At 40.2% G+C, this 19,732-nt stretch overlaps 1 protein-coding gene across 2 annotated transcripts in view; it reads left to right on the top strand.

Annotated features, from left to right (window-relative positions):
* Positions 1–4,671: 4,671 nt before the first annotated feature.
* Positions 4,672–19,732, top strand: part of pde8a (phosphodiesterase 8A) — a 37,811-nt gene continuing 22,750 nt past the window's right edge. Inside the window, exon 1 of one of the 2 annotated variants that reach the window (XM_026378555.1) lies at positions 4,672–6,161. In XM_026378555.1, the coding sequence (XP_026234340.1) occupies positions 6,009–6,161 (153 nt within the window). In that variant the 5' untranslated portion in view covers positions 4,672–6,008. Of the gene's footprint in view, positions 6,162–9,523; positions 9,642–19,732 lie in introns of those variants that run through there. The other variant, XM_026378556.2, reaches the window with a different exon arrangement.

The following is a 19,732-nucleotide window of genomic DNA, read 5'->3' as shown; positions in this document are numbered from 1 at the left end:
CGAGTTGTACAAGGATACTGCAAGCACAGTGTGTGCAGACAGTATATGATAGAGAAGCATGGCTGCAGCTCAGCGAGTGAAACAGTTTAGGTTTTCTGTGTTATGTCCCGGTGTCCTGTGAGAGACAGAAATGTTTCATTAAAGGGGAACATTACAACACTAATGAGATCATTTGGAGGACCCAGATAGAAAATCGTCCGCCGTAAAATAGTTTTTAGCCTTTTAAAATTAAAATTACATAAACTTTAATATCAGTGTTAGATCAGTTTAACTTGTATTTTAATGTACTTGCTGCACTTTTTGCACAGAAACAGAAAACATGGTATAAATCTGATAACATTAAACTAGCAGGATGTCTTTAATAAGTTTCAGTTTTTATTCTTATTATTATTCTAACCCCTCAAAAAATTCCACAATCAAACACATTCAGAGTTTCCAACTTACTTTGTGTAGAAACATTTCTACTGTGCTGCACACAGAATTGGAAGATTTATCCCTTTGCTGCCCCTTGGTGGAAATATCTGAAAACACACAGCGCTCTGCTTGAAGTTGATGGAACAGGAGGAGTAGGAATGGGGCTTTACTGTTGATATATCAGGAAGTGTGTGGGATGAATTCAGTAATATCTCTACTCTGTCACACAACTGCTCACTTGTTAAAAATATATTCCCCTGTTCTCACCTAACACTATTTCCTAACACATGCATATGAGAATCAACTTGATTGGCCAAGTGTGTTGTGTACATGGAATTTAACTCTCAACATAAGTAGAAACAAATAACAAAGAAGCTTCACACTGATACACACAAGCTTGAATGCAGCTGGGGAAAGATCATGTGATGATATGAAGCTTGATAAAGACATTATATACAGTAGATACACAAGTACGTAGGTGTACTATATGTACAGTATGTACAGCATGTATTTGATTATAATATTGCTAAGTTATGTATTTATAACAAGTAAAAAAGTCATATATAATTAAAGTAGAATTACTTTATCGATGACTTTCTGTGTGAATATATTTTCCCTGACAATGTCATAGTCACTCTTTTGCCACAACAAGTTACTTCAGAAATGACTGTACTGTTGGTTTCAGGTTGCATTTTACCAACACACAGGATCTATTGTGAACACGTCTGTTGTTCTCTCAAAAGATACATTTTGACACCGTTAGATGAGGATGGTGGACTAGATGAACTCCTTTTATTGGCACTTTATTCATTGCTCATTTCTCTTAATTATACTTTCTCTTAAAAATACCTTGAGCGCAACAATTACAAATCCATTCACCTCTTCTGTATTGAGGAGAGAAGCCTCAACGTCCCTGCAAATGACTAGTTTAAGTAAAACAACTTTTCATGTGAAAATAGGAAATGTTGACGTAGTAATAGTTGTACATATATAACATGAATTAAATAATAGCCTCTTGGTGGAAGCTTCAGAATTCATTAGTTAGTAGGAAGTGAAAAAAGTGCTGTTATTGAATGCTGATAAACTGAAAGTCTTATATCAAAAAAAACTTAGATTAGATAAAGTTTGACAGTAAGCTGAACATAAACATGTTTCAACTTTACTTTCCTACAGTGGCACAGCTAAAGAATTCAGCAGCACAAAGTACAATGATGATAACTGATAGTTAAACACATATAAATTACAGAAGTGCAAATAAGGCGACAGTAAACATGTCACCCCCTCATGAATAATGCAGACAGTTACTGAAAGCTAATAAAAAAAACTCAGCATCGTCTGTCAGAGAATCCATTTATGTGCTGTCATCAGTCCCTTGTTTAACTTACTATAGATTTATTTAACACTTACATTCTTTGTATTAAACTGGCGTGTTCTCCTTTTATAAAAGCAATAAACTGTTTGAGGCTGTGATTTATAGTGATTTTAAAGTTGCTGATTGTTTGGTTTCTTTTCCTATGTTCTGACTAAAGCAGCCCAACCACACCCTGATATGATTTGTTGCTTCAGCCTTCAAAAAGTAATTAATTTTGATGCACTGAATCAATAATGGTGTGTAATGTCTAAGCTAGTATTGTGCATCCTAGTGAACCGTAACAGCCAATTCTGCTGCTTTTCGCTTGTTGGAGTCCATTGTTCTTAAGGTCAACACATACTGGTAACATCTGGCACACATTAAAGGGGAACTCCACCAATTTAACACATAAAGTTCAGTTTACTTGTCATGTGGAGTAGGACTCAGCCTGTGGCGACCTTTGATAAAACTTAGAAAAGGATGATTAAAGTTTCCTTAACTTGGGTTTTATGACAGAAAGCCTGCCTTAACAACTCAGATTTTAAAAAAAGCTACTAATTGCATTATGGGAAATGTAGGATTCAGTATTTTTTTTTAATTATGGAGATTACAGTCAAGATATCATCAGGATGCGTTGTTGTTCTGAACTGACATGTGACAAGACTCCATGTGAACTTATGTCACACAGATCATCACACACTCTAGTCAACCTTGACTATTGTGTTGTACCGCTACAAACCCAGTACGGGCATCAAGAAGCACAATACTAACAATGATTGCCAGGCCCATGTTATTGACTACAGTTAATTTGAATGTTATCACATGATATGTGTTATAATTAGTGGTGACGCCATATAAAGCCAGTGTCTATGAAAGGGAAGAGTTTTTTTTATTTCAAACTGAGTCATGGTTGTTACTTTAGTAAGTAGTTATTTGAACCCAAACCACAATCTTTCTCTAAACCTAACTAAGTTGTTAGTTTTTTTCATCTTAACTTCTACACTCAATGTTTATTAATGTAACCGTGAGCACAAAGGTATGGTGGATGATAACAGTCTTCTGACTCGACCAGGAGTGAGAAAGGCTGAAGCTGGAGCAACAGATAAATTGGTGTTGGCCTGTATGTTCAGTTTGTTGTATTTTGGAAACATCTACTAGGGGCTGATGACAGGTTTATTTTTCAGCTGCTAACATTACTTAACAGGTGACTTTTAATACATTTAATACTTTTAATATGTTATCCTGACCTGCAAATGGCCACTGATTGGCTGATATGGGACAGAAATAAATACAGTCAACTCAAGTAAAGCGATAGATATTAATTGAAACAAATACAACCACCTATGTATCCAGCAGGCTATTTCTAAGTTTCTGGGAGACTAAAGAGCACACAATATGGCTTTGACAACCTGCTGTCCACCTGACAGCCAACCTGTACCCACACCCACTGTGCAATAGAAACTGCATGTAGTAATGCTATTAGATTTATATAAACATCTGTTTATTTTTTCATATTAAAGCAAAGTGAAAACTGTTTTCAGCCTGGATGAGGACCATCTAACTCGCATTGACCTGTTCATGTTGTATGCAAACACCTTTCTAACTGTGCCAGCTGAGAAGTCTTGAGCTACAAACACACTCTGCAGTCAAAGCTCGTGACACGAGCCAAGATAAGCTCCTGTCATAGCTGTGCTGGATTATACTGTACTGTAATGTTTTGTTTACTGTTGCAAAGTAGGATACACTCAATATCACGTAATCCAGTGTAGGCAAAGCAGAAACTATTCATCTATTATGTTCTATTATATATATGAACTGCTTTTCCAAGCCAATCCCAGCTGTCATTAGGCGAGAGGAGGGAGGGGTACACATGTGTGTCACAGGGTTGACATGTAGAGACAGATAAACATTCACACATTTAGGCAATTTAGAGCCAAACCTCAACCTAACTGCACATCTTTAGACTCCAGGAGGAAGCCAGAGCACCCAGAGAGAACATGGAGACTCCACACAGGAAGGTACCAGACTGACTAGAGGATTTGAACCTGGTCCTTCTCGCTCTGAGGTGACAGAGCCAACCACTACTCCGCCATTCATCCCCCCGAGCATAAACTACTTCCATTCACTAAAATATAAAAGCAACTTCAGTTAAATTAAGTATAATTTGCCACGATGCAATATGTATTGTATAGTGTTTACATGTGTGTGTCGATTGCCTTTTATTATTATGGTGGTTAATAAATGAAATAAAGAAACTGCCTGTAGGCCTGTATAAAGTGACAGTTGCTGAGCCTGCTGAGACGCTGTGGGTAAACATTGACATTAGGACAAAGTGTCATTAGGAAAAACAAACAAACATTATGAAAAGGTACATTTTAAAGGAGATAGGCTACAGTGAAGAAGTTCATTCACAGGCTCCATGATATGGATGCACAATTTCAGGCCTATACACGATTGTAAGACTGAATGATGTGCCAGTAAAAGCAACTTCTATGTCATTTTGACTTTTTTTTTTCATCCCCTGGAGATTGGAACAAAAACGCCCGAAGCAGGAACGGAAAAAAAAAAACGTTTTACGCGTACATTAGATAGTATTTTTGCAGTGGATACAACCGCGTAAAAACCGACCCAAAAAAAAAAAAAAAAAAAAAAACAGCGTCCGCCCCGTTTGCAAGAGCCTGTTCTCTCTCTCTCTCTCTCTCTTTCTCTCTCTTTCTGTCTCTCTGCAGCCTGCCCACAGCCACAGCTCGCTGCTCGTCGGTGGGAGCTGTTTTTCCTGCTTTCAAAGTTCCCACGGAGCGCGCAGGAACACCCAGCGGCGCCGAGCGCGGCGCCGATTAGCTGCGCGCAGCTCATTTGCATTAACGTCAGCAGAGGCTGTAGGTCAATCCTTGCGGGTGCTTTTATTGGATGTGCCGCTGTCAAGCAGCGCTGAAGAATTGGAAGGGCAAACGCCAGAAAAGGCAGAGAAAAGACAAACATACAATCAGCAATATGTAGCTCGGCTCTGCCTCACCTCCGCCCTCGTCAACCTGAAACAATCCTGCCGTCCCCCCCCCCCCCTCTGGTTCGAGATCCGAAACTTGTGGACACGGCGCGGTCTTGTGTTTGTGTGTGTGTGTGTGTGTGTGTGTTTTTTTTTTTTAATTTTTTTTTTTTTCCTCTGAGTGTCTCTCCAGCGATTGCATTCTCCAGAGGTGGTACCTCCATATATTTCAGTCTGACAGTCTCTACATCCTTTTTTTTTTCCTCCACAATGAGACTAAATCGTGGAGCCTGTTAACGCTGTCGCCGACTGACTGCACCCGGGCTTGGACCTCTTATATCAGGCGGATCATCCTCAACGGGGCAGCGGATGCCTGAATGGAGATTGTAAGCCATCCACTAACATTTCTCCGCTTCCTAAATTGGTGATAAATGGAGTGTTTCGTCGGGCTACATGGCATTATGTTTCACGGAGGGTGTCTGACACCGGCCAGAATAACACTCTGCAGTGGGAATATTTCAGCCTGTTGATGATGAACGACTCAGGACTGGAGCAAAGTGTCGTGAGAACCGGTTTATGGTCCGTGTCTTGAGCTGAAGAGGGCAGCCACATTGTTTAAGAGAGAGAGAGAGAGAGAGAGAGAGGAAAAAAGCATCATTTTTTTTTTTTTTGATGGCTCCGGGGTGGGGGAGGTCGACTACACATGAAACCTTGGACGCACAAATGGATCCAACTCTTGCGTGAAGCTGATGGGGCGACTGCCCGTGCGTCCAGGCCTACTTGATAACAGTGAAGTTGTGGGGGAAAAATGAGAAAATGGTGATGTGGTACGACGAAGGCAAGAAGAGGAGCCGGAGTGAGGGCTAGAAAATCGTCCATGAGGGATCTGAGCAGCCCAGCTGAAGAATAACGGAATCCAAGTTTGGAAGGATACGACAGCTGCTTTGATTAAAGATCTCTAATTAACTTCATGTGAAAAACAGAGGGAGGAAATCAGCTTCCTGGTCGGAGGGGTGGGGGATAGAAGGATATATTATTCATGCCTTGTATTAGAGCAATTGGAGAACCGGCTTTGCTGTGGCCTAGATGATACACACATTTCTATGTACTTTAGAAAACAGGACCCCAGGAGGAAGAGTGGACCTTGAACATACAGAAAGAGAGGACGAATGACACTCGGATAGCCTCAAAGTAAAGCACTTGAGCAAAAAGGAAAGAAAAAAAAAAAAAAAAGAAAGGCTGAAGTGGGGTTGAAGCATGGGCTGTGCTTCAAGTATTCACATCTCTGATAGGGTGGTCTACCACAGTGGAAAAGAGTCCGAGGATTCCCACTCACCCCAGCAGACTAATACCACTCAGCATCAAGGAAATCCTGCCTCAGGACTACCCCTAAAACCCCGGAGCTGCAAGGTGAGGGAACCTACACATTTGCAAATTCACATGTACACAGCGAGGAACACAGTGTTTGCGTGTGTGTGTGTGTGTGTGTGTGTGTGTTACATGCAATTTAAATATGAGGAACACACACAACTGTACTGTTCTCTGTTCTCATAGCAATGACTTTTAAGGACAATATGCAATCATAACTCCAAAACCACAACTCAGGTGTGGTGTAACTCCTGACTTTTTAAGGCATATCCAATACAAGTGGGAAAATAATAAATCCTTTATTATTTTTGACAGCTCCAAGCAATGTCCACAAGTTTATTTAGGTTTTGCATTACTTCAATATGAACTCCCTTCAAACATCTGCTTGACATGACAACTCTGCAGCTTTTTTGATTCACTACGTCATGATATACAGTACTCTCAGTGGAAGGTCACGGGGTCACAGGCCTCCAGGCAAAGCTCAGGTATTGTTGAGTCAGGAGAAAGCAAACATTTGTAACCAACCAATCATTTATAATCTTCCAGCTGCAGCAATGGACTTGATAGACTCGAAGTCTCAGCGTGAAGCTCCGATGTCTGCTGTCAAACTGTTCCCTTTTCCAGTTGACACGGCTTTGGCCTCTGCTTCACCTTTCTACCAGTTACACTTTCCAACAGGGCGTCCTCTCTTGTGGGATCCTAGTGAGGCCTAAACTTGGTGTTTCACGCACACGAGTAGACAAGTCATTTATAGACGCATTCAACTGTACGTGTTTTAGAAAGTGGACTGGGATATGTCGGTATTGAAAAGGACTGAGTGACATAATAGCAAAAGGTTGGCCATCAGTATGTTACATCACTGCAAAAAAAAAAAAATAATAATGCTCCCATTTAGGTATTGGACCACAAATAATTACACTAACAGAGGATATAACAAAATGTGCTGCGGCTGCCTGTGTGAAGAGACTAAAGAGGTGTTTCTAATCAAGATGACGGTGATGATTCTTTATAGGCTTTAGCTTTTATGAATTGTGTAAGAGGTTACACATGCACGTAAGAACGATCTATCACTGTTATACGGATTAACAGGCAGATGTGTGTTTGGATGTCGGACAGATGTCATTTTAAAAATCTATTTATTTATTTATTTTTGCAGCAAAATAAGACGGGAGGATGCAGGAGGATTTCTCTTGTTTTTGTCATGTGTGCTGGCAAAAGGGGGCCCTCTGTGTTTGTAGAGAACTCGGGTAATTAAACAGAACTGTTCTTCTATCTATAAATGAAGAACAATGCAGAAGTTTTGAGGAGTGGCACACCACTGTTAATAAAAACAAAGAGGGTTTGTACTGTGATGACTGCAGGCATCTGCAAACACAAAACAACTGTTTAAAAAAAAAAAAGTGTGAAGTTGTGAATGTAGTTGTGCGTATTTATGTGTATGTTGAGAAGTCAGTGTGACACATCAAGTTGCTCACTGTGTCTTAAATGAGCTGGACTTATCTCCTCCTTTTTTTTTTTTTTTTTTTTTTTTTGAAAGCTGTCGCCTTAAAAGTCCTTGGTAGCTGTCCTCAATGAGTGACCAGGTTGGTTATGTATAAAACAAAGCTGAAGTTGTGGACATCAGTTTGGCTGTATTGGTCCAAGGCTCAGTGATATTTGCTGATGTGTAAGAGATCAGTAACGGCCTATTGTGTTTGTGCAGCACTTACATTCATTGAGGCCTCTTGCCACACATTGTTATTGAAAGAATCAGTAATGGTGTGCATTTCATTTGACATATACCGTATTTAGGTAGATATATTCGGAAATAGAGCTGCGTTACATCCTAGTAGGATTTAGAAGGTGGATGAGAAATGATTGGTTCATTAATAGTTGATTTACAGGAAATTAATCAGGAGTTTTAGATAATTACAGAGTTTTCAAACATGACAGAATTCAGGCAAATGTTAACACTGTGCGGCGCCTTTACTTACATTTTTTTTACACTTGGAGAGCGAGCGAGGGAGACGGGGAGAGAACATTTGCAGGCGTCTACAGTGTGAGAAAGATTCAATAGAAGTTTGGGAGTGTGATGTGAGTCTTTGTCAAGGATACGTTACCATCTGGGCTGCTCTGGTGATGATAAGGCTCAAATACAAGGTCTTGTGATAGTGTGTGTGTGTGTGTGTGTGTGTGTGTGTGTGTGTGTGTGTGTGTGTGTGTGTGTGTGTGTTGGCGGGGGGGGGGCAAACAGACAGAGAAAGACCTCAGCCAAACACAGCACCATTTATCTGGCCTTGACTTTTCCAGTCCCCCCCCCCCACCGCGCCCCCCAAACAGCAAATGTAGAATTGGTTTTATCATTACCTCTTACAATAAATGGAAAGGAACAATAAAAGGTGCCAAGCTTGTAACTATTTGGAGAGTAGTACCATCTCGCCTGCTGTCTGATTCCTTTGCTTGCATTAACATAAGTGGTAGAATCACTCAGCCATACCTCAGACTTCCCCCATTAAACCTCCCATCCCCACAAGTGACAAGGCACACAAGGTTGCTTTTCTGAAGTAAATCCACCGTTGAAACACTTAACTGTTGCTCCCTCTGTGGCTGCGGAGAAAGACTCTGAATCAAACACCTCATGTGACACATCTTACTTACTTAAAGGGCTGCGCAGTAAGATATGATACACCGATGACCTGGGCAGCCTATCTCCGTTTGTCACTTCTTTTTTTTTTTTTTTTTTCTCCCACTGTTTTTGTGTGTGCTCTCTGGTCACCGTGTGTGTGTGTGTGTGTGTGTGTGTGTGTTTAGTCTAAGTTGAGAGTAATTGGGTAATTTATTCCAGAGGAGGGCAAAGGCTTAGCGTGGTGATGAATTAATCCACTGTGCTTTTTCTGCTGGCTGAGACGAGGGAGACTGATATTGGCTCTTTCTCTCCTTCGTCCACTTTATTTCATTTGGTTATCCAACCCTCCGTGCTGCTGCCCTTCTGTTTTGCTTGTTCTGTGAAAACACTTCACTTTACTTTCCGAACATCCAGAGTTAATACGTTTATCTCCGTTTTAACTGCCGTGTTTGTCACGATCAGATATATGATTTAATGCACAATAGGAGCAGTTTCCCCTGTGCACCCACAGAAATGCTACCATTCAGTTGACTTCAATGGCCCTGCTGTTGTCTTTGTCTTTACAGCTGCTGATTGGATCAGTGGTGGACTATGCTTATCTATGTCTATCAAGACTGTTGTGTATATGTACAGTGGTCTTTTACAGCCGTGGCACTAACTCCTGGCACCCTGTCATAGTTTTTTGGCAGGTCTCATTCCGACTGGGGCAAAACTTCAGTGCTGCATCCACCCAAACCGCACATGCTTGTTAATGTTTTGATTTTCTGCATATCTTTCTTGGTAACCATTAGATGGGAAGATCAACACCTATCTCATCTCTGTACAGTAAATATGTAACTGAAACCAGCGGCGCATCAGCATAACTTAACATTAGGACTGGAAACATGGAGGAGCGAGTAGCCTGGCTGTGTCTGAAGGTAACAAAATCCACCGAACAGCAACTCTAAAGCTCATTAATTAACACCTTGTATGTAAAAAGTGTTTTCTGCTGTTTTAGGGAGCGTTATTTGCCGGATACTTTCTTGGCCTCTCTCTGTCTCTGCACGTTTACGAGACAGACACGAGAAAAGCTATTGATCTTCTAATCTAAAGCTTGTCAACAAAGTAAATAAGCAAAATGCCAAAGTAGTTAAATTATGTCTTGAGGAGTGAAATATTTTTCTTCCCTCTTTTTCAAACTCTTCCCAAACTACTTGAATACAGCTTCTAAATACAACTTTAGCTGTTTATTATACTTTATTTAAACAAACCGTCAGCTGCAGCGTGACCCTGTGTTTCCCTTCCTGTCTGGAGTGTCTGCAGGGGCAGTGAGGGGGTAAATTTTTTGCAATGTCATTTATCTCCAATAGCACTTGAGCAGTAGGAGCTGAGAGGAAACAAGATGGGGGGCCCGTGGAGAACCTACGGTCCACTGGCCGGTGTTTTGGAAGTTCTGAAGGTTATCATCCTATAGGATGTTTGCATAGCAGGAGAAGTATAAGAGTTCGGGGGGGGCAGTATTCATACATTTTATTTCCTATTCCTCTCATTCTTGATTAGATGACCAGTCTTCCTCCGCTGACAGCATCAACATTAATCCCGTGTAGAAATCAAATTAGGATAATATAATAAATCCCTCTGTCACCTCCAGTGGAGATACAGTGGGTCTCTTCATCTAAGAGAGTTCGTTCACTTATGAGGTGTCACTTGGGTGCATGTACTTATGAAACAGAACCTCCCATTGTTTTTGAGATGGTCTTAACAAATAAGGCCACATTCAAAGCTTGTTTAGCTCCCCCTCCAGGTTAAGAAATTTAGTATCATAAGGTCAGCATGTGATAGTTTCATAAGATTATGAAAATGGTATTCTCCCAAAACAAGGCACTCCGAGTGTTACAAGTGTTTACTTTATAGCAGCCCCTTTCTGTCCCGTTTCAGAAGCTCACAGGAAAGTAGATGTGAGTGGGCCCAGGACCGGTGGTGGCCTTTCAGGCTCCTCCTCGACTGTATCTCTGGGAGTTTCTGGACTTTCTAAGCTGTTTGCAACTGCAGGGGTTGTGGTGTCATGCTAGCGACGCGTGTTTCAAATGGAGCTTCCTGCTTCATTCATCTAGACTTTCAGGGCTGACTGGACTGGTAACTGTCAGTGTTGAAGTCGACAGCGATTTGACACTTCATAGAAAACAGTGTTGTGGAAAAGGCCTGCTGAACCGCGCAGTTCTCCAGAATTTTCTTTAGGGTGTTGATTGTTCACTCATCGCTATTGGCATTACTTAAGTAGAGCATTGTTCCATCAGTGACCTTATTTATCCCCGAAATGTCAATTAGTTGCACAGCAGTGAAACAGAAACAGAAGATAGAAAACACAGAGCACACACTACATAAATGAGTTCAGAATGAGTCAAATTATGACTAAAAATATACAATCACGAAGACATTTAGGAACTGGGTGCTCCTGTAACGTTACACTTACAGAATTGAATTAAGAGATGGAAGAGCTTTTTTTTTTTAATGTTGGTTTGCTGTCATCAGCTGCTTTACAGTATCCTATTGGTAGACTTTATTTTGTTAGCCGGTTCCCTCTGTTTCCAGTGTTTATGGTAAGATAAGCTAAAAATGCTCTGTATATTCCAGATAGTGCAGCGTTTTTTTCACTTGTGTCACTGACCAGCAGTAATCAAAATCTTACCCCTTGCTGTTGTTTTAGACGCCACGTCCAAATCGCATGCAGCATTAATGCAGTTCTGCTGTTCACAACATATGCACCCCCTCGATACTAAAATCTGTTACTCTCACACTCATTAAGAGTAATGTTCACCATGTGAGAAACACACCATCATTGTTTCTTTCAACGCAGATTTCTTCTGAGAGTAATGTCTCTCTCTCTCTAAGTGTCACAGTGTCAGCGTCTGTATGTACATTATGTTTTTAATCTCCCCTGTAGGACTCCTGCAGACATGCACAACACAAAGTGCTAACAACAGCCATGTTACCAGCATCTGGTTACTGGAGTACTTTGGCCATTTTTACGCTCCATCACACCACTGTCCTCGCGGCCAGAATAAACTGAGGAACGCTGTGTGCAGGAGAGTATGTTGAAAGACTCTTCCTGGGCAATGAAAACTGGTAGCTTTAGTACTAAATTATAAATCTGATGGGTATTTCGGTGCAAACTTTTGGCAGCTGATCTAAAACTATTTTAGAATCCCAAGGCTTTGACTCCATTTTACTGCCTTTCTTCACGAAAGAAGCGCTGAGTAGACAAGAGCCTCACTGGATTTAAGTGAATAGGCCTGCAGCTTATTGGCTGTAGTAAACACGCAAGATACTCATTGACCTGCTGAACACCGCATTAAGCCAACGGTGCTTGTCTCCTTCCTTGTTTTAATGGACACAGCTATGACGCAAAACTCTGTGGAGTGTGTCCTGCATTTTGCTCTGAAGATATACTGTAAACCTCTGTTGATATGCCCCTTTATATTTTTACAGGAGAGAGCAGAGAGTTAGTGCGATGTGTGTGGTTGGTAGGACAAATTTTAGGGTCAGTGCATCACTTTTTAACCTTCGATTGAACAGTAACAAATATATAAACTAAACTTTTTTTTTTTGTTGTTGTTTGTTTTTTTTAATGACTAATCTGACAAAGATCAGGCTTCATCGTATGCAACAGCTTATACTGTAGCTGGGTGTGCCAGCTACCAGAGTAATATTCCAAACCATTTGGCCATAACATGCAAATTAATTTGACAGCATGGATGCAGAAACAGGAACTGAACCAGTGTCAAACTTTCCCATTTGAAATTCAAGTTTCAATGTATACATGGCATTCATGTTCCTGGAACATTTGGTATCTTAAAACAGCTTTTTCCACCATTAAAATCCATGAGTCAAAATCAGTCTTTTACTTTAATCCTAACTGTTATTTTAAACAAAATACCTTTTGCATAACTTCATTGTGACACGTTACATATGTTTTGGCTTGGGTTTGATGAAGCTGGCTGAAGTTAGGTGACAGTACGCCATCAGAGTTCTGCACATTGGTTTGAAAAAGCTGGAACCGAAAATATTATTATTCCAAAATTTCAAACAGTTTCAACAATGTCCTGTTGTTACAAAACATGTTATAGCAGTTAGACGCTGGATGTGGTGAGTTATTGTGTGTTGGAGGCCATAGGAGAGTAGGAAATGGTTCAGTGGAAACTATGAGAATGCATGCCTCATAAATAATAATGTCTATGCACGGAAACATTGAAAGACACACTTATCCATGCCTAATAATAGTGAATGAATGGTTGCAACATTCCTGCAGGTCTCTCCAAAGCACCTGTGTCATTTATTATACCTGTTGCACCTGCCTGATTACATTCCACACAGGTTGTCTGTTTTTACTATGTGCAGTTTACCAGAATAGTTGCAGGTAGCTCTATGACACATTATTCTGTATCAGGCAGAATACAAGCAATGTTTTTATAAATATTTGTTTTTCCCACCATATCTGTTAAATCTCACAGTCAGCGAAATTAGATAAATCGCATCATCTTGTCATAGCTTTTGCGCGAAAACTAATTCCACATAATCTTTTTTTTTTTTTTATCTTAGATTAGTTTTGTTTTTGTGTCACAGGTTGTCATTGGTGTCATTGTTGTTAGCTTTTTTTTTCTGCCCATGTGGACTGTGGAAAACATGCCTGTCACTTACTATCTTCTTATATTAATGTCCTATTTATTTCCAATATTTAAATAATATTAATACATTTCTTAAGTTTGTAAAAATTGAAGTTTACAAAAGTTAAAAAAAATATCATCCAATTGTGAATGGAAATCTGTGTTCTCCATTTTCTCAAGCTCAGTTTACATAAGAATTAATAACCTCTTGAAGACAACTTTCTTTTAAACTGTTAGGGTTAGTAAGGGTTAGGGTCACTCACTGGTCCCTCATGCAATGCTGCCATCAGTGCTCCTGTTTTAGTAGGTGAAGTGGAGGTGGAGTCCGGCAACTTTCTCATGCTCTTACAGCCATCTGAAGAGCCCTATGGAGAACCGCTTCTGATACTTTTAAAGGGATCTAAGCTGGTGTGTAGAGGTAGAGCCATGCAGACTTGCAGATAGGAAGGGGGCGGCATGGCTGCAGAGGGTGTATTGCTAATTCTAATCCTCTGTTTATGCCACACAGCTGGTGAGGTAATCGAGACTGTACCGTTGGGTATGGCTCTGGCAGTGAAGTTACTATAGACTAATGATCCCTTATTCATGCAGGACAATCTTCTTGTATAGTTTGTTGCTTTTACTCTACTTGTCTTATTATGTTTTTGGCCAGAGTGAGAAGGAGGAGGGGTTGACTGCAATGGAAAGGTTCCTGGTAAGATTACAGTACACTGTTGTGTCACTGGACCAGGCAGTGTCCCACTTACAGTTCCCAAGCTCCTTTAGCTTGTCCCTTTGCTTTATTGCCCTTTGACCTTACTTAGACCTTACCAGCTAAGAGAGGAAGAAGAACACAAACTACACATGCGTGATCAGCAGCTGGTTCACAGTGAAACTGAGTCTGATTCTGGGCAAAGATGCTGTGGTAAAAAAAGTTAGATAGTTTACAACTGATAATTGCAGTGAAAGCTACAAAGTCATATTCAAAGTCTTATTTGGTGTATTTATACAGTGGAAGAGGTGTTTGAGTACAGAGGTGGTATCTAGGAAGAGCTGGTATGAACAAAAAGCAAAGTGAAGCAGCTCACCACATATGACTGCAGTACGGTAACAGTCGTGTTGAAGAAGGTAACTGGGGGCAGATGATTGGGAGGAGTAAGGGGGCTGCCCCAGAGCTCTGGATAGCTTAGGATTGTTCACGTCTTATGGGAATCTCAGGTTAATCTGGATAAGGACAGAAATACTGTGAAGGTGAACATTGGAGAAAGTGCTCAGCTTGTCATGGATCCATCTTCTGCATTTAATGAATTTACACACAGAGGTGACAGACACAGATGATCTCATCTATATATTTACTTTAAAGGGTTTGGTTTTCTTTTTAACTTTATCTCTTTACTCTTCATCCAGGATACTGCACAGGCTTTGAAAAACAATGTATATACGTTTTGTGCTCTTGGAAGGAGATTCCAGTTGGCAACATGGAATTAAAGTGTTATGGTTTGTAAGAAGTAGGAATTAATTTTTTATTTAATTAGTCTAATGTAAGACATTGTTGCATTATGGAAAATGCAGGATTAAATGTTCTTAGGGAGTTTGAAATATCTCTGGTTATGCTTCACATTTGACCCATTTTTTGTATGTTTTGCATCTATCTTTGACATTAAATCTTTGACCTTGCTGTTGTACAGTCTGTGGATAATGCCTTTTAATCACTAGGCTCAGGAGATCACAGGCTAAGAATCAAAAGTTGTATTTTGTTTGTATTGCTATCTGATCCTTAAGACTAGATAATTAAAGCGGTCAGGGTCACAGGCATATACAGTAACCAATTGGAAAAGATGTCTCATTGAAACCTTACTGCATTGAAATCTCAGAAATCCCCCTCAGTTTCATCAGCCCAGCTTATGTGCAGCCACGTAGCAAACAGCATTATGTATTTCTCAACATGCAATGAGTGCATCTCTCTCTTGCTCCCTATAGGCCAGCGTGTGAGGGCTCTGAGCACAGTCTCTAACCTTCGTCACTTGGTCTCTCGGCAGGAACTGCTCCACTGCCAGGCCACAGTTACTCTCCTTGGCACGGTGACATAGATCACATACACACTCGCACTGCTATGGACACAGGGAATGCAGGCAGGCCCAGGCAGTGTCACAGGCTCAGGGAATGTAGCATGTACTCTGACATCTTGTGTGACATGTATACAAATACATGAATCCAAATGTATATTTTAGTCAAAGATATAAACACACGGTGCACATTTGCTCTGTAGTAGCAGAATAAAATGTTGCATGCACAGATACTCTTATGACTATCTGTGTGTTCTTGTATTTACTGTATTGCATATTTATTTCTCATTTCTCTGTGTTGAACTTGGCTGAACAGTTCACATGTGATGGTTTTTTGTGTGATATCTGGTGTGATGTTTGCAAGGTGTGGGGGGAACATCAATGAGAAACGGGGACACGTCACCAAGGATAAAGTAACTAATCCATTTTCTGCAAACTTTGTATTTTTAAACCATGGACGTCATACAAGGGCGTTAGGGAATGAATTCCAGGACAAGTTCAGTCTCCCGTGAGTTACTCAGTGTCTTCCCCCTGTGTGTGTGTGTGTGTGTGTGTGTGTGTGTGTGTGTGCACATTCTCATGTGCTTGAGCTTCCGCACTATCTGGTGAGGTAGGAGAGATGTCACTGCAGACAGAATAGAGGTCAGGGCGTAAGCTAGAGCACTACTGAAAAGACAATAAATGTGTCTGTGTGCACCCTTAAATTTGGGACAGCATGAATAATTAGTTAACAATACAGCAGTTCATACAGATCACCTAGTAAGCTAACACTACTCAAACCAATGACTTGACTTACCCTAACTTAAATGTATGATATTCAACTTTTTTCTAATCATATTCAGTAGAAATATGTTCCAAAATGTCCAAAACTAAATGTGGGGATGTGCTGTCAAAAGAGTCTGTACTATGCCGGAGAGCTTCTAAAAGAGGCTCGCCCTTGTAACCAATCAGAGGTGAAATATTTCTGCCTTAGTGATGAATTTTGTAGCATTTTTAATTATAGTAATATTAATTAGTATGTCATTATTATCATTAATTTCCAAAGAATCTCACATGAAGGATCTGAAGGCAGTTGTCAGTGATTGGAGAGAGGTGCCATCACTACACGAGCCTCGTGCAGTACCCTTTAGAAGCAAATCAATAATATAATGAGACATCTTTTACTAAATAGCATGATGTGACTGTGGCTCAGAGAAATGAAGGCCTCATCTCATCTACTACATCAGATTTCCTGATGAGGCTTGAGTTGAAATAGTGAGTCAGTTACTGTATTTGTCAGTCAACAGAAAACCTACGTCGGTAGTCATTGTTAAAGGACCAATATGTTGCACTGACACGAGAATACTAAAATACTAAAACGAAAATACTGGACGGTTTATTTTTGAGAACATGTTGCAGCTTGTGCAGATCTCAGTAATAAAGTAATGATGTGCCCTCATCTGCGTCAAGTGAAGCTGAGTGGGGATCACTCCCTGTGTGTCTCAAATACTTACTGCCCTGAAAAACTGGCTGCAGATGTACCGCAGAGGATGAATGGCAGTACTTCAACTTTAATTACTTAAATTAACCATCACGCCTCAAAGCCATGATATATTAAAGTTAGCTGACCTTAACTGAAGCTGCTTACACATTGAGAAGAAAATTTGTGAACCTGACGCCCGTCTTGAAATTTGTCTCTGCTCTAAGCTGTTTCACGTCTGGCAACCTGTGGCACCCAAATGTTACTGAGCAAATGTGCAGTGGGCAGGATCACAGAGGTTCTGGTCCATAATGACGTATCTGAAAGAGTTTACAGACTGTAGCATTGTTGTCTAAGAAGACACAGACAGAGCATGTTTTCATTCATCTCTGATGACAAGTAACGGCCATTTAATTATTTAGTACAGTAAATATGTTACGAATTGCTCCTTTAAAAATATTAAATGCAATTTTGTTTCCGAGCATTTTCCTTACAAAACACTGTGTTTTTCTCACGGGGGTTGGTCTCTCCTCTGTTGTGCATTCCACCAGACACAGAACAAGAGGGAGAGGCAGAGATAGAAATACTGAGAAAGAAGCATGTTCTGGGACAAACCAATCCACAGTGGCCTAGTTTCCCTCAGTCATGCCAGTGACTCAACTAAAGTCTTCTGCCTGGCTAGCTGTGGGTTTGGTCACCATGGATAAAACATGTGGACAGAGCCAGAATACACATGGTTACAGTTATTTTTCTAAATGGTTGAGCTGCAGTTACATTAACACATTATACAAATGTCTAATTTTTATTTGGTGGGGGGAGGATGTGTTGTTCGTCTTCATTTTTTCTTCTGCTCTGTGGCTTCAGTATTAAATCAAAGCAGAAGAGATGGAAATCGTTTATTTTTATCTGTGCAATTCCGCTATTCTTAAGTTGTGTCAGGTCGAGCTATATTGATTTCCAGAGTGCTTTGAACACACAGTGCCTTGCATTAAAAGATACAGATGCATGTGTTGTACATCAGGAAATGAAAGAATATGATGACAGAGAATGACAAAACTTCAGGAGTTTTACTGTGCGAGTGCTTCTTGGAGCAATGGAAAGCATAATGGTGGAAAATAAAGGGATGACGTAGATAGAAAGGAAGTGCAAAATAATACACCGTGGGAAGTTGTATTAGTGTGTGTACTTCTGGAGTCTGGACTTAGTCACTGATGGTGTGTGATTCCCCCAGCACATATACTGAAGAAATGTTTTTATATATGAATTTATAGAGGCAGATTAAATTAATAGCATTTGTTTTTGCCTGAAATATGAGTGTTTGTAATATAATTGATTATGTGGGAAAAATAAGAAGTGATATAATTTGCCTTCTGAGAGATGACTGAAACATACCAACACATTCATCTCTGAATTCTAGCACATAATCATCACTTTGTCACTTTATCGTCATTTGTTTCACACTGGGCTTCGAACCAAGCTGTGTTTGAAGACAAAATAATAGTGCATCTGATTAGTTCAGTCTAAACACCAAAAACTCAAATTTGGTAGGTTTTTATATTGAAGCCGTGTCGTTATCAGCCTCACAGTTTCTTCATATACACACATCACCATTCTGTGAAAAAAAATAACTGACTATCTGCTTCAGTGAACAGTGTGCTGGCTGATTTGTAGTGTGGTTTGACTGTCTGGTGAGAATTTCTGCACCCTATACAGTGAACTAAAAATAAATCACCATGCTCTGACACATGTAGTGTACTGATGTTGACTAAATGTGAGCTAGTGTAACTATCATGAAGCTCGATGAAAGGAATAACTTGAGTTGTGTTAAAAAAAGTTGCAGACCTCATAGAAGGTATAGTGTCAAATATTAAACTAATTTGACATATATGTTGTTTTAAAGTTTGCGCTCTGTACTACACACTCCTATCGTTTACCTTTTCTGATGAGCGCGTGCAGTATAATTGATGCCACCCATCATTTGTATTTGTATTATTTACCAAATGGAGGTTCTAGTGTTAAAATAGATTAGTTAACAAGTAAGCAATAGAAAAATGTATATTGTTGCAAGCCAAGACATAGTTGAATTGTCTCTATTTATGCTTATTGGTATATTTATTATTTTTTTTTGGTTAGGTTTGTTATCAACCAATTTTTTCCAACTTGTGTAGCTCATAGTTTATTTCTGCTAACTGTGAGAATAAACAGCGCGACATACATGTAGTTATCATTTACAGTTGGTGGAAATGTTTTTTTAGAATTTGGTGATACGGGTCATTGACTCGTCAGGCTTAGACGTGGTTACAGGTTTGAAACTCGATTTTTATCGATGGCTTCAGCACAGGTCTGTGGGCAGTGAATGTAAGTGGCCACACATGAAAGTGATTTCTCTTTGAGGTAACACACACAGCATGGGCCGCTCGCTCTACTATCTGAGTGGCTCAGCATGTGGTGAGGCTGATGTGTCACTCAGTGCCATTTATCCCATCGCTTAGCTCAGTGTGTGTGAGAGTTAGTGTGTCTGACTGTCTGTCTGTCTGGTACATAGTGTGCGTCCACACCTGTGGCTGGGACTGCTGCCCTTAATCAGACCTAATGAAGAACATTGATTCATCTCCATTTGATTCACACTTTTAGACAGGAACACACACATACACACACACATAAACAAACACACATGAGCCACCCTTCTACTAGTTGTGAGAGTTTGATTTCTTCTAAGGAAGAAATGCTGATCTTTTCCAATATTGCTGTAGTGTTATCAGCTCTGCATATAATATTCTACTTAACCACATGTGAAGGGGTTTTAAGAAGGCACAGAGTGGTCTTAGGGAGCTGGAGAAGGAGCAAGAGATGTTAGCTGG

The sequence above is a fragment of the Anabas testudineus genome, chromosome 3 (genome assembly GCF_900324465.2).
Source record: "Anabas testudineus chromosome 3, fAnaTes1.2, whole genome shotgun sequence".
Taxonomy (NCBI): Eukaryota; Metazoa; Chordata; class Actinopteri; order Anabantiformes; family Anabantidae; genus Anabas; species Anabas testudineus.
The sequence above is the reverse complement of the archived record's forward strand: the minus strand, read 5'-3'. Positions and strand labels throughout refer to the sequence as shown.